Source organism: Oncorhynchus keta, chromosome 6, assembly GCF_023373465.1.
Source record: "Oncorhynchus keta strain PuntledgeMale-10-30-2019 chromosome 6, Oket_V2, whole genome shotgun sequence".
Taxonomy (NCBI): Eukaryota; Metazoa; Chordata; class Actinopteri; order Salmoniformes; family Salmonidae; genus Oncorhynchus; species Oncorhynchus keta.
Window position 1 is genome coordinate 23,269,481 of NC_068426.1, and position 16,147 is coordinate 23,285,627.

The following is a 16,147-nucleotide window of genomic DNA, read 5'->3' on the forward strand; positions in this document are numbered from 1 at the left end:
GAAAAATCGTGTGCTTGCAAGGAGGCCAACAAACCTGACTTAGTTACACCAGCTCTGTCAGGAGGAATGGGCCAACATTCACCCAACTTATTGTGGGAAGCTTGTGGAAGGCTACCCGAAACGTTTGACCAAAGTTAAAGAATTTAAAAGCAATGCTACCAAATACTAATTGAGTGTAATGTAAACTTCTGACACACTGGGAATGTGATGAAAGAAATAAAAGAGGAAAGAAATCGTTCTCTCTACTATTATTCTGACATTTCACATTCTTAAAATAAAGCGGTGATCCAAACTGACCTAAGAGAGTGAATTTTTACAAGGATTAAATGTCAGGAATTGTGAAAAACTGATTTTAAATGTACTTGGCTAAGGTGTATGTAAACTTCAACTGTATATAGGGTGTTGAGATTTAGATGAATGGTAACAATTCTAGTAACCAAATGTGAATGACTGTGGATTCTCTGGGACTCATTGAATTGGCATCACAAAGAAGAACCATTTGGTATCTTGTAGTAGCCCCAAGAAAGAGACAAGAAAATGATATCAGACAAAACAAGAAAATCTAACATGTCAGGCACATTAGTTTTTGCACAGACTATTACCCTACATAGCAGTTCACAATTTGTATGTTAATAATTTGTGGGTAGTGTAGTCCATCATGCGTCTCAATTTACATGAGTAGAACAAGTATCCAAGACTATGATTTATGTACATGTGACTTTTTCATTTTTTAATCTAGTGTAAGAAACCCCTGATCTCTCAAAGTGCCCATATTTCAGAGTGTATAACTGTATGTGTGTGAGTGCGTGAGTGTGTGCGCGCGTGTGAGATATGGCAGATGGTTAGAGTCTATGACCATGTCTGTCTTTACAGATCCTCACTCTCTGATGCCAGAGTGATTCATAGGTTTGTAGTGGGCTTAGAGACACGCTTGAGTCCCGCCTTCATCTCCTCTCCAACCCAGAGAGTCAACCTCTCTTATCCCTCCATCCATCTAGCCCTCTCATCCCTCCATCCATCCATCTCCCTCTCACAGCTCCCAAACAGAGCAAGAGCGATAGCGAGAGAGCAGGAGAGAGAGGGGGGAGGGGTTTGATGAAGAGGAAATTGGTTTAAACAGTGAAAGGAAATGGAATGAGCTTCCCAAGACTCATCGACTGCTGTAGATCTCATACCAGGCCAGCTATGGAGCAAAAGTTTTGCATTTGTATTAGGATACTGAAATGGAATTTCATATTTTGGAATTTGGAATGCACAAATTGAATCATAGAGTTCATAATTTGGACGATTTCAAACTGAATTGAATAAATATTTAATTCTGTTATAAAATTAAATTGAATATTTACAGTGCCGTTTTTATTAAATTCATACATGTTAAATCCAGGCCGTAACACAACAAAATGTGTTATAAGTCAATGGGTATGAATACTATCTGAAGGCACTGTATTCAGACACCCTGACTTTTCCCACTTTTTGTTATGTTATAGCCTTATTCTAAAATGGATTCAATCTACACACGATACCCCATAATGACAAAGCAAAAACAGGTTTTTGGAAATATCATATTTACATATGTATTCAGACCCTTTACTCAGTACTTTGTTGAAGCACCTTTGGCAGCGATTACAGCCTCGAGTCTTCTTGGGTATGACTCTACAAGCTTGGCACACCTGTATTTGGGGAGTTTCTCCCATTCTTCTATGCAGATCCTCTCAAGCTCTGTCAGGTTGGATGGGGAGCATTGCTGCACAGCCATTTTCAGGTCTCTCCAGAGATGTTCGATTGGGTCCGTTTGGGCAACTCAAGGACATTCAGAGACTTTTCCACCCTCCTGCGTGCCGTGGCTGTATGCTTAGGGTCGTTGTCCTGTCGGAAGGTGAACCTTCACACCAGTCTGAGGTGCTGAGTGCTCTAGAGCAGGTTTTCATCATGGATCTCCCTGTACTTTGCTCTGTTCATCTTTCCCTCGATCATGACTAGTCTCGCAGTCCCTGCTGCTGAAAAACATCCTCACAGCATGATGCTGCCACCACCATGCTTCCCGTAGGGATGGTACCAGGTTTCCTCCAGACATGACGCTTGGCATTCAGGCCAAAGATTTCAATCTTGGTTTCATCAGACCAAAGATAGAACTACCAAAGGGGGTGGAGTTGTGATCTCCTGTAGAGATAGCCTGCACAGGCACCCGCATAGTTATCATCCTGACCAACCTGCCCTCTAAATACACCTCTGCTGTCTTCAACCAGGATCTCAGTGATCACTGCCTCGTTGCCTGCGTTCGTAATGGGTCTGCGATCAAACAACCACCGCTCATCACTGTCAAACGCTCCCTAAAACACTTCAGCGAGCAGGCCTTTCTAATCGACCCGCCCCGGATATCCTGGAAGGATATTGAACTAATTCCATCAATTCCATCAACTGGCCTAACTGGTGAAATAAATGTGAAAAATATAATAATTGTAATAATCTTGTTTCTCATTTTGGCAAACTCCAAGCGGCTGTCATGTGCCTTTTACTGAAGAGTGGCTTCCGTCTGGCCACTCTACCATAAAGGCCTGATTGGTGGATTGCTGCAGAGATGGTTGTCCTTCTGGAAGGTTCTCCCATTTCCACAGAGGAACTCTGGAGCTCTGTCAGAGTGACCATTGGGTTCTTGGTCACCTCCCTGACCAAGGCCCTTCTCCCCTGATTGCTCAGTTTAGCCAGGTGGCCAGCTCAAGGAAGAGTCTATATGGTTCCAAACTTCTCCCATTTCAGAATGATGGAGGCCACTGTATTCTTTGGGACCTTCAATGTTGCAGAAATATTTTGGTACCCTTCCCCAGATCTTTGACTCGACAACATCATGTCTTGGAGCTCTACGGACAATTCCTTCAACCTCATGGCTTGGTTTTTGCTCTGACATGCACTGTAAACTGTGGGGGATTATATAGAGGTACCTTTCCAAATAATTTCCAAACAACTGAATTTACCATAGATGGACTCCAATCAAGTTATAGAAACATCTGGATGATCAATGGAAATAGGATGCACCTGAGGTCAGTTTTGAGTCTCATAGCAAAGGGTCTGAATACTTGGGTAAATAAGGTATCTGTTTTTATTTTTAATACATTTGCACAAAAATTATACTTTTTTTCTTTCTTTGTCCTTATGGGGTAATGTGTGGCGATTGATGAGGATATTCTAAAATTGATATAAAAAAAAAAATGAGTCTGTAACATAACAAAAATGTGTGAAAAGTCAAGGGGTCTGAATACTTTCCAAATGCACTTAACATTCGGTTTTAATATGGAAGATTTTGCATTCATTTTTGATACAAACTATTATTTGAAGTTTTCAAAGTTTCCTATATTCAACTTCTTGGATGCATTCAAATTCACTTCTCTAAATTCAGATTCAAAACCAGAGATAACAGCCTGGGCTCTATATTATATAAAGTACGGTTTTATTAGCCCAGCTACTGCTATGGAACGTGTGGAGTAACTTAAACTTGTCTGTGCCACCAGGAACACCCAATATCAACAAATGGCCTTGGAGAAGATACACATTTGCCTGTGTGGTATTCTTTTTATAGGCTTAGTCAATGGTAATGGATTGGGTCCACACACAATGGGATACTGTGTCCCAAACCCATCACTAAACCCTTGGCTGACTCCTCGCAAATCTGAAAGGACTGGATATGTCGGTGTAGGAATCAGCTCCACCTCTCATACTCACTGGATAAATGTTTCAATCAAATTACAAAAATTCTGTTGTTATAGATGTGAAAGAGACACCATTAGGACGCTGGAACTGTGAAGGTGTCTATTTTTCTTCCCACAAAATGTAACTGGGTTAGCATTAAGTGGTCAGACTAGCACTGGTTTCCACTGTGATCAGCCAACAAAAGGGGGTGAAATTGATAGCCAAGTTCAATTAGTTTATTAGAAAATGTAGATCACTGAATAAACATCAAACATAGGGACCTTGATTTCTCTTTCTTTACAGTAATATGTCTCCATCTGTCCTCTATTGCAGCTCTGACACAATGGTTTGTGATGGAGGTCCATTCAGGCTGATAACATAAAGCCAAGTAAATCCATTCTCCCACCTTACAGTGAGTGGGCTATGACAGTCACTAACTTAATGCCAGTTACAGTGATTGTCTGTTATGCCTTTAACAGTCTTAACACGAAGGACATACACTATATATACAAAATTATGTGGACACCCCTTCAAATTAGTGGATTCTGCCATTTCAGCCACACCCGTTGCTGACAGGTGTATAAAATCGAGCACACAGCCAAGCAATATCCATAGACAAACGTTGGCAGTAGAATGACCTTGCGAAGAGCTCAGTGACTTTCAATGTGGTATCATTATAGGATGCCACCTTTCCAACAAGTCAGTTCGTCAAATTTCTTCCCTGCTAGAGCTGCCCTGGTCAACTGTAAGTCCGGTTAGTGTGAAGTGGAAACGTCTAGGAGCAACAATGGCTCAGCCGTACAAGCTCACAGAACCGCTGAGTTCTGAAGTTCGTAAAAATCGTCTGTCCCTGTTTGCAACACCCACTATTGACTTCCAAACTGCCTCTGGAAGCAAGATCAGCAAAACAATTGCTATATTTCTCTGTCCTTCACTTTGCCTCTCTCCTTTCTCTACCTCTTTCTTTAGCATAACTGTCTCTCTCGCTCACGGTTCATTTCTATACATCTCTGTCACATTCTGTGTCTATAGGTCTACTTCCCTTTCGTTCTCCCTCTCTCATTCTCCCATCTTTCCCTGTGTATGTGTGTGTTGTATTATCTGTTTGCGAGGAAAGAAATAGCTAGCAGACTGAAATCCCCTTAGAGTGTCAGCAGTCCTTGCTGACACTCGCATCGCTACGGAGACGACAGCCAGGCAGACAGGTTTCCATTACCAGAGCTGAGGTGTCACCGTGGGGACCACCATCAGGCCCGTCATCAGTCTATGACATCAGTCTGAATCACACAGGCGTCCCAGGCTGAGACGGGCTGTTACTGGTGGGTACACCCCAGGGTCACCCCAGGACCCCTGCTGACAGATTACTGGAAGTGGCTTGGGTCTTCCAGCAGGACAGTTCAACGTCATACAACAGTCATATTATAACTAATCTCACTGTTTTCCATTTACCTTTCTTTAAGCGCCTGTGAATGCATTTAATAGGAGATGTTTGTACCAGTATTAGGTTAACCTATTTTCATCTATCCTGCATGTTTGTCTTTCGCTCCGTCCACTCTTTATCCTCTTTCAGGCTTTCCTACCAATTCATTGTGTTTATATGGAAGGAAAAGGATTTCCTAAAACGAGTCTCAGTATTTGCCTCTAGTCATTTTCTGGTGTCTTACCTTGATGGCAAGGTCACAGTGTTGGCTGGCGGTGGTCAGCTGCTCTATCTGGCGGTCCACCTCGGCCACAGACAGGCTGCATGTGCTCTTCTTCCTCCCACACAGCACGCTCTCCAACCCTGTCAGAACCCGCTGCAGCTCTGAGTTCAGGTCACTGCAGTTGTCTACAGGGAGAAAGCACAGGTCCGGCTCAGACTGGTCTAGGAACATATTCATGTTTTAAAGCCTAATGTAATGTAATGTCAGGCAAACGGAGTTCAGGCCACTGCAGTACAGGGAAGAAGTCCAGAGTCAAACGGATCTGGAACCAGATGAATGAATTCTAGTGTGCAGGATGCTGGTCAAAATAGTAGGACTAGAGCCAGATACACTGATCTAGGAACAAATAATCAAACCTCAATGTGGCTAGAACAACACAGCTACTGTAGTCTGCAAGGTGACCTTGGAACATAGTGTTGATGTTTTGTGTGCTAGGGCCATACTGCTAACCAGCCATGTACTAAATGCTAACGGTTTAACTGAGTGCCTGGATTAACTGGGTGACGCTGCTGCTGGCATGCTGCAGGCTAGTAACGCACTCATTAAACCGCATCACACACACATCTGCTGTTTAGAGAGAACATAACACACACCACAACTATTTGAGAGAAAGACAATGATACAAGAAGGACAATTATTTTTCATATTATATGACAATATTGAAATTCAGTACATGTAAACACAGCGAACTACAGATAAACACCTGGGCTGCAAGGCAAGCAGCAAGCTCCAACCAACTGAGGCATGTAGGGCTGTCCCCGACTAAAAAAATTATCTTGGTCGACCAAGGCTCGTCTGTTCTTTCGACCATCGATTGGTCAACATGTGTATTTTTCCATATATAGACACACCCTACAGTATGTGTTTTCATCAAATCAACCATAAAACACACACGTGACAAGAGCAAGCTGGACCACAATTGATTTGATTGTGCTGGCCAGCCTCCTCCTACTGCAGCGACCACCACAGAACATCAACAGTGTTTATAGTGTTGTCTCTCTCTCCTCCTGCTGCAGCGACCACCACAGAACATCAACAGTGTTTATAGTGTTGTCTCTCTCTCCTCCTGCTGCAGCGACCACCACAGAACATCAACAGTGTTTATAGTGTTGTCTCTCTCTCCTCCTGCTGCAGCGACCACCACAGAACATCAACAGTGTTTATAGTGTTGTCTCTCTCTCCTCCTGCTGCAGCGACCACCACAGAACATCAACAGTGTTTATAGTGTTGTCTCTCTCTCCTCCTGCTGCAGCGACCACCACAGAACATCAACAGTGTTTATAGTGTTGTCTCTCTCTCTCCTGCTGCAGCGACCACCACAGAACATCAACAGTGTTTATAGTGTTGTCTCTCTCTCCTCCTGCTGCAGCGACCACCACAGAACATCAACAGTGTTTATAGTGTTGTCTCTCTCTCCTCCTGCTGCAGCGACCACCACAGAACATCAACAGTGTTTATAGTGTTGTCTCTCTCTCCTCCTGCTGCAGCGACCACCACAGAACATCAACAGTGTTTATAGTGTTGTCTCTCTCTCCTCCTGCTGCAGCGACCACCACAGAACATCAACAGTGTTTATAGTGTTGTCTCTCTCTCCTTCCTGCTGCAGCGACCACCACAGAACATCAACAGTGTTTATAGTGTTGTCTCTCTCTCCTTCCTGCTGCAGCGACCACCACAGATCATCAACAGTGTTTATAGTGTTGTCTCTCTCTCCTTCCTGCTGCAGCGACCACCACAGAACATCAACAGTGTTTATAGTGTTGTCTCTCTCTCCTCCTGCTGCAGCGACCACCACAGAACATCAACAGTGTTTATAGTGTTGTCTCTCTCTCCTTCCTGCTGCAGCGACCACCACAGAACATCAACAGTGTTTATAGTGTTGTCTCTCTCTCCTTCCTGCTGCAGCGACCACCACAGAACATCAACAGTGTTTATAGTGTTGTCTCTCTCTCCTTCCTGCTGCAGCGACCACCACAGAACATCAACAGTGTTTATAGTGTTGTCTCTCTCTCCTTCCTGCTGCAGCGACCACCACAGAACATCAACAGTGTTTATAGTGTTGTCTCTCTCTCCTTCCTGCTGCAGCGACCACCACAGAACATCAACAGTGTTTATAGTGTTGTCTCTCTCTCCTTCCTGCTGCAGCGACCACCACAGATCATCAACAGTGTTTATAGTGTTGTCTCTCTCTCCTTCCTGCTGCAGCGACCACCACAGAACATCAACAGTGTTTATAGTGTTGTCTCTCTCTCCTCCTGCTGCAGCGACCACCACAGAACATCAACAGTGTTTATAGTGTTGTCTCTCTCTCCTCCTGCTGCAGCGACCACCACAGAACATCAACAGTTTTTATTACGGTGTCCGCGTTGCTGAAGCTGTAACATAATTACAGCCATTTCTGTTACCGAAATCCCTCATTTATTTAGGAAAAACATTTCCTATTGCCTCAACCCTGGCTCTTTTTACGTGACACGTATGCATCGCATAGACGTGACCTACAGGGCCTGACCTATAGCAGATCATAATCACGTCAATAAACTGTTATAACAAACTCTGAACACTATAACACGTGACAGCAAAATGGATGAAGACGTGACAAATAAACTCTAAACTGGGGAATGTTTGGTTGCTCAGGAGGTAAAAGGGGAAGTCAGGTGTGGAAAACATTTTACTAGTTGTGGAAAGTACTGGAGTTCAAGAAAAATAAAGTAAGGAGAGAGCCCTGCGTGCATATTATGTGTGCCTAACAGGTGCTGTTAGATTACAATATAATTTGAATAAATTATAAGCGCACCAGAGAGTCTGTTGTAAATTTCCACAGGTCTAATGTCCATTGCTCATGTTTCTTGGCCCAAGCAAGTATCTTCTTATTATTGGTGTCCTTTAGTAGTGGTTTCTTTGCAGCAATTGACCATGAAGGCCTGATTCACGCAGTCTCCTCTGAACAGTTGATGTTGAGATGTGCTTGTTACTTGAACTCAGTGAAGCATTTATTTGGGCTGCAATTTCTGAGGCTGGTAACTCTAATGAACTTATCCTCTGCAGCAGAGGTAACTCTGGGTCTTCCTTTCCTGTGGCGGTCCTCATGAGAGCCAGTTTCATCATAGCGCTTGATGGTTTTTGCGACTGCACTTGAAGAAACTTTCAAAGTTCTTAACATGTTCAGTATTGACTAACCTTTATGTCTTAAAGCAAAGATGGACTGTCGTTTCTCTTTGCTTATTTGAGCTGTTCTTGCCATAATATGGATATGGTCTTTTACCAAATAGGGCTATCATCTGTATACCCCCCTACCTTCTCACAACACAACTGACTGGCTGAAACGCATTAAGAAGGAAAGAAATTCCACTAATGAACTTAAGAAGTCACAACAGTTAATTGAAATGCATTCCAGGTGACTATCTCATGAAGCTGGTTGAGAGAATGCCAAGTGTGCAAAGCTGTCATCAAGGCAAAGGGTGGCTACTTTGAATAATCTCAAATTACTTCATGATTACTACATGATTCCGTATGTGTTATTTCATAGTTTTGAGGTCTACATTATTATTCTACAATGTAGAAAATAGTAAAAAATAACGAAAAACCCTTGAATGAGTAGGTGTCCTAAAACTTTTGACCGGCAGTGTATATTTGCTAACATTTCTAAAAACCTGTTGTTTCTTTGTCATTATGTGTTGATTTGTATTTGTATTTATTTATTATGGATCCTGTGGTCTAGAAACATTAAGGCAGTTTATGCGATTTAAAAAAAATTACAATACATTTACAGATTTCACAACACACTGTGTGCCCTCAGGCCCCTACTCCACCACTACCACAGTACAAAATCCATGTGTACGTGTGTGTAGTGCGTATGTTATCGTGTGTGTGTGTGTGTGTGTGTGTGTGTGTGTGTGTGTGTGTGTGTGTGTGTGTGTGTGTGTGTGTGTGTGTGTGTGTGTGTGTGTGTGTGTGTGTGCGTGTGTGCGTGTGTCTGTGCCTATGGTTGTTGCTTCACAGTCCCTGCTGTTCCATAAGGTGTATTTTTAAATCTAATTTTACTCCTTGCATCAGTTACTTGATGTGGAATAGAGTTCCATGTAGTTATAGCTCTATCTAGTACTGTGCGCTTCCCATTGTCTGTTCTGGACTTGGAGACTGTGAAGAGACCTTGTGGCTTATTTTGGGGGGCATTCATGGGTGTCCGAGCTGTGTGCCACTAATTCAAACAGACAGCACGGTGCATTCAACATCTTAATACCTCTCATAAATACAAGTAGTAATAAAATCAATCTCTCCTCCACTTTGAGCCAGGAGAGATTGACATGCATATTGGCTCTTTATGTACATCCAAGGGTCAGCCGTGCTGCCCTGTTCCGAGTCAATTGCAATTTTCCTAAGTCCGTTTTTGTGGCACCTGACCACACGACGGAACAGTAGTCCAGGTGCGACAAAACTAGGGCCTGTAGGACCTGCCTTGTTGATGTTTAGTTAGAGTGCTACTTTATTATGGACAGACTTCTTCCTATCTTAGCTACTGTAGTATCAAAATGTTTTGACAATGACAGTTTACAATCCAGGGTTACTCCAAGCAGTTATATCACCTCAACTGGCTCAATTTCCACATGATTTATTCTAAGATTTAGTTGAGGTTTAAGGTTTAGTGAATGATTTTGGACTAACTTATTCCTTGCCACCCACTCTGAAACAAATTGCAGCTCTTTGTTAAGTGTTGCAGTCATTTCAGTCGCTGTAGTAGCTGACATGTATAGTGTTGAGTCATCCGCATAGATACACTGGCTTTACTCAAAGTCAGTGGCATGTCATTAGTAAAGATCGAAAAAAGTAAGGGGCCTAGCAGCTGCCCTGGGGAATTCCTGATTCTACCTGGATTATGTTGGAGCGGCGTCCATTAAAGGACACCCTCTGAGTTCTGTCAGACAGATAACTCTTTATCCACAATATAGCATGGGGTGTAAAGCCATAGCAAATACGTTTTTCGAGCAGCTGACTATGACCGATAATGTCAAAAGCTGCACTGAAGTCTAACAGAACAGCCCACCCCAATATTTTTATCATCAATTCCTCTCAGCCAATCAGTAATTTGTGTAAGTGCTGTACTTGTTGAATGTCCTTCCCTATAAGCATGCTGAAAATTTGCTGTCAATTTGTTTACTGTAAAATAGCATTGTATCTGGTCAAACACCATTTTTTCTAAAAGTTTACTACGGGTTGGTAACAGGCTGGTTGGTCGGCTATTTGAGCCAGTCATGACTTTTGGTTCCCTCCATCTCAAATCAAAGTTTATTTGTCACATACACCGAATACAACCTTACAGTGAAATGCTTACTTACAAGCCCTTAACCAACAGTGCAATTTTAACTAAAAAATAGGTATTAGGTAAACAATAGATAAGTAAAGAAAAAAAAAAATACAGTAAAATGACAGTGGCTATATACAGGTGGTACAAGTACAGAGTCAATGTGCGGGGGCACCGGTTAGCCGGGCTAATTGAGGTAATATGTACATGTAGGTATAATTAAAGTGACCATGCATAGATGATAAACAGAGTAGCAGCAGCGTAAAAGAGGGGTTGGGGGCACACACCTTCTAGTAGGCTTAGACTGAAGATATGGCAAATAAGAGTGGCAATATCATCTGCTATTATCCTCAGTCATTTTCCATTGTCAGACCCCTGTGGCTTGTCATTGTTGATAGACAACAACAAATTATTTACAGAATTCAAAATTACAATGCTTGTCTTTCATAATTTGGTCAGATAAACTTGGATGTGTAGTGTCAGCGTTTGTTGCTGGCATGTCATCCCTAAGTTTGCTAATCTTGCCAAAAAGAAAATCATTAAAAAAAGGTAGTTGGCAATATCAGTTGGTTTTGTGATGAATGAGCCATCTGATTCAACAAATGGAGCTCAGTTTGCCTTTTTTCCCTAAATTTAATTTAAGGTGCTCCAAAGTTTTTTTTCATTTATCTTTGTTTCATAGTGTAGCTTCATCTTCTTTTTATTCAGTTTAGTCACATGATTTCTCAATTTGCAATACGTTTGCCAATCGGTTGTGCAGCCAGACTTATTTGCCATTCCTTTTGCCTCATCCCTCAACCATACAATTTTTCAATTTCTCATTAATCCACAGGGATATAACAGTTTTTACAGTAATTTCCTTAAATGCTTATTAGGAACTGGAATAAGCAATTTCATAAATGTATCAAGTGCAAAGTCTGTCGTTTGCTCCTCATTACACACCACGGACCAACAAACATTCTTTACATCAACAACATATGAATCACTACAAAACATATTGTATGACCTCTTTTACACTATATTAGGCCCAGCCTTCAGAATATTGGTTTTCCTAGATACTACATTGTGATCATCACATCCGATGATAAAAAATAAAATAATAATGTTTATTTTTATAATAAGGCTGTACCGTAACAAATGTGGAAAAAGTCAAGGGGTCTGCACTGTACAATTTCAGTAGCCTTAGAGTAACGGACTGTGCCATCCTCACTGCCTCCACAATGGATCAGTCCACTCAGGCAGGCGCCAATCAGACAGGTGTCTTGTACCCCAGGATTGAAGCAGTTTGTTTTGCTACTGCCCAACTAAAGAAATCTTGGTCGACCAACAGCCTATCAGTAAACAATCAACCAGTCGACTAAATGGGGTCAGCCCTAAAAGGCATGTACCACTTTCAAAGCTTCAGTTCCCTATTCACTGTGTCATCTTCATATCTCCAGAAGGAATCAAATTGGCTCATCAGAAACTCATTTAAATTTGCATATAAATAAAAGCCCTGCAAAGCATCCAATAACCCCATGCCGATGGTGAGCACCTGCTGCCATACTGCATCCACAATGATGATGATGATGATTATTAGTATCTTCCCAGACCTAGACAAACATAGCCTGGGTACATTGTGTGGAATATGGAAATGTGGAGACCGACTTAGACGTTTTTACATATGTCTCCCCTTCTCCTACTGCTGGAGGGGCAAAGTAAATGCAGGTTTTGCCAACAATTCGAAAGTAATTAGTGCTGTGCGAACAAACGTGATGATTAACAAAACTGAATGAAAAATATGTTTTTCTTCTCTCTCTGCTCACCGTTGAGAATAGGGAAGAAGAGGAACCAATGAAGCTCTTTACCATTGACAAGTGATTGCTGGGTGCACTCAGCACCATTGATAGAGGGGAGAATAAATAATGTCTCGAAGGAACTGCTGCACGGAATCTGCTGAATCAATTTTCCATTGTGGGAGTGTGTATGCGGGCACACATGTGCACACACAGCCACATACACACACGCACATAACTGCTCCTCATTCGATCTCCGCTAGAAGCCGATAATTGTGTATTGGGTGCCATCAACCCTATAGCAGTTGGTTGGCAACAGGCCATCCATCAAGGGAGGATATGCACAGATACTGTAGGTCACAGAGTACATCTATGGGCAGAGATAGGTAACAGTCTCTCCATGGGAGAGATGATTCATATGAACCACTGATCGAAGCAGTTATTGGTGAAACAGAAAAGCGAAGATTAGCCTGAGAGCATAAACACATTCATTCTACTGATGGGTTGGAGCAAACTCCGGCTTGGTTGTGAATGTGTCCACTAAACCATAGAACGAGGGTATTCAGAGCAAGACAAACTCATTTATAAGAGTTGTATGTGGGTTGACAGTCAAGCACTGCAGTGTCCTTTTCTTACCCATGTTGGCGGTCGCCAGGTTGGAGTGGTTTTCAGCCAGTGAGACGGAGGCCACGTCCTGGTCGATGCTGCGTCCGTCCTCGTTGACCTCGTGCTGGCTGTGGCTGAGCTCCGAACGCAGCTCCGAAAACTCATCCTCCTCCCTGAGGGGCAGAGGGTCACTGAGTTATGTTGGAGTTAGGGCAAAGTGATATGCCACTAGCCTTGTTGACAGATGCCACTAGCCTTCGATAACACTGTAATTTCCTGGCATGATGGCAAACAGACGAGTCAGCTAAAGCATAAAACTAATTTTGCAACCAGGCGCGTGTGACAATTCACTGTGAAGTTTGATTTTTTACTTCAATGTTGTTATCATGACCACACACACACACACACACACACACACACACACACACACACACACACACACACACACACACACACACACACACACACACACACACACACACACACACACACACACACACACACACACACACACACACACACACACACAACCAGATGATGGTGTATATAGAATCGATCAGTGGGAATGAGAAATCATTTTGTTTTGTAGGGCATCAGCTATTTATATTAAAATATAAACAGTAAGTGTGTAGATGTACCATCATGCCAATCTTAAGCGTTGAGTATATAGTTAACATGGTTCATATCTGGAAAAACGACCTGAGAAAACCTACAGTATAATAGGTCCTTTGATTCAAGCCCTCTGAGATCCAGCCTATATACTGTAAGTTTAGCATCAATTGGCTGTATTTTGCCGTTTTACAGGTTATTTCATGTGATTAGCTATGACTTATTAAACATGGAAATCTATGTCTTTCACATGAGGCGGTAGCGAGAATTTGTCCTTTTCAAATATGCACACTTTCCACATGAATATGCAAGCTGTTTAACTCTATACAGCACGTAAACACGCACGTGCTTGTGTATTCGTGCTTCAGATGAGAACCCTCTGCAATTAAGCAATAGTGACGTCCCAGTCTGAACTTCTCAGGCATAAGTATTTAAATATATGCACAAGCATGAAGATCGTGTGTAGTTTTAATGAGAGGAAAGCTCCCGGTGTGACCAGCCTGCAGGAGAAATGTCAGATCTAAGAAGTGCAGTGTTTACACGTCTGTGAGACTGAGCACATCGGATGATCTATTAGATGAAGCACGGACACCTATGTTGATACCACTTGTCCTCCCTTGCAATTGCCGGCTTGATACATTTATCGAGGAACATTCCTTAGATCCGAATGAAAGCAGCACACATTTCCACATTTTGAATGAATGTTGATTCTTGTGCCTGTGTCTTGGATACTGTATTTTGTCTGCCACACATGCCTGGAGTTGCATTGGAATAATGGATTCTATCCAAAACTCTATCCAATAGAAATAAACCATATTGGTGAAAGTAGTACTGCAGTAAACAACGTCACTGCTGCTACCAAACACTAATATGTAACATCTTGCCTGTAGCTCTGAATTATAGGGTCGTTTGGTTGCATTTCATTGGTTTGACACAATCTTTTGATTGCACGTCTGTGAATTAAATAGCCGGGCAATAAATACACATCACATAGTTCTCACAAGGTTGGCAAATAGAAAGTACTGACTCACGCTGTTATGTGCTGTTCTGACAACATGAAGCAAGATACACTGATTTGGCATGGCACCGTTTATGCAAACATAAACACACACAAACAGAGAGTGAAAGAAAACAGATTCAAAAAATTCCCCTTCTCCAAAATTCATAAGAGTCTATTACCTAATTAAAAAAAACAGGGTAACACTTTCTTTGGATAGTCTGTAGAGCATCTACAGATGGCCTAACAGTAACTATCTATTAACCCTTACCCTAGCCTTAACCCTTACACTAACCCTTATTCTAAACCTGTAAAGCATCTACAGATGGACAATCCGGACTATCCAAATGACCAAAACCAGTACACATTTTGGAAATGGAGGAATTTTGGGGGGCTGCCATTCTTGAGTTCATTCTAATGAGTTGTTTGGTTAATGGTCCTGCTTAGCACTCAACCCAATGCCTATTTGGTTGTTTATTTCCGGTGCACATCAGTGTGTTTAGCACCGGTGGAGAGGGCTGGAGAGGGCACTTGAGCTAGGAAAACAAACACTTACAAGGCCTCTGACGCAAATGCTCCGATTTTGATTTCACTACAATAAGTAAACAACGTCTGAGTGTGTGTGTGTGTGTGTGTGTGTGTGTGTGTGTGTGTGTGTGTGTGTGTGTGTGTGTGTGTGTGTGTGTGTGTGTGTGTGTGTGTGTGTGTGTGTGTGTGTGTGTGTGTGTGTGTGTGCCACCCACCTGATGGTAGTGCCTTGTAGCAGGTCTATCTTCTTGTTGAGCTCAGCGATGATGCTGTGCAGCTCTGTGATCCTCTCCTCGTATCGTAGGGTGGTCCGCTCCTGAACGTCCTCATGCTCCCGCATCAGATAGGACTGCTCACACTGACAAAACACACATTATACATTTGTTATGAATCAACCCAAGAACAAGTTATCCCACTGAGCTAAAGCCTTAATATCCAAGCGGCATCCTATTCTGTTATTTGCACATTTTTGAAAGGCGATTCTCTGTTGGTTTGCAAGGTTGGTTGTCTCTCGCACACACACACACACACACACACACACACACACACACACACACACACACACACACACACACACACACACACACACACACACACACTGTGTGTGAGGTCTAAGGGCTTTTCTGGGGAGTGTCTACATGGAGCCCAGAGGTTGGGAGAGAGAGAAATGTATGAGCTTTCCCCTCAGCTATATTACAAGTGGAGGATGAGAAGAGGTGAGTGAGTTAGAGTGAGAAAGAGAGATCAGGCTTGAGTGCGTGTGTGTTATACTGCGCTTCCTGGAATGACCTCCGCAGATTGGTATGTTTTTCTGGCCTGTGTCAGCGGTTGAACATGAAAATGAAACAAAGCCAGACAAAGAGGGGTCTGCCTAGTGCGTTACACAATGGAACATTAATCAAGCATTAACATTACTACAAACTATCTCCTACAACTACTATGGATT

The 16,147-nt window shown here is 42.5% G+C and overlaps 1 protein-coding gene across 3 annotated transcripts in view; it reads right to left on the minus strand.

Annotated features, from left to right (window-relative positions):
• Positions 1 to 16,147, minus strand: part of LOC118384859 (colorectal mutant cancer protein-like) — a 126,486-nt gene that overhangs the window by 45,902 nt on the left and 64,437 nt on the right. For all 3 annotated transcript variants that reach the window (XM_052521157.1, XM_052521156.1, XM_052521158.1), the window contains 3 exons: positions 15,417 to 15,559; positions 13,098 to 13,240; positions 5,349 to 5,512 (listed from right to left, as the gene is read on the minus strand). In XM_052521157.1, coding sequence (XP_052377117.1) covers positions 5,349 to 5,512; positions 13,098 to 13,240; positions 15,417 to 15,559 — 450 coding nt within the window. The remainder of the gene's footprint in view (positions 1 to 5,348; positions 5,513 to 13,097; positions 13,241 to 15,416; positions 15,560 to 16,147) is intronic.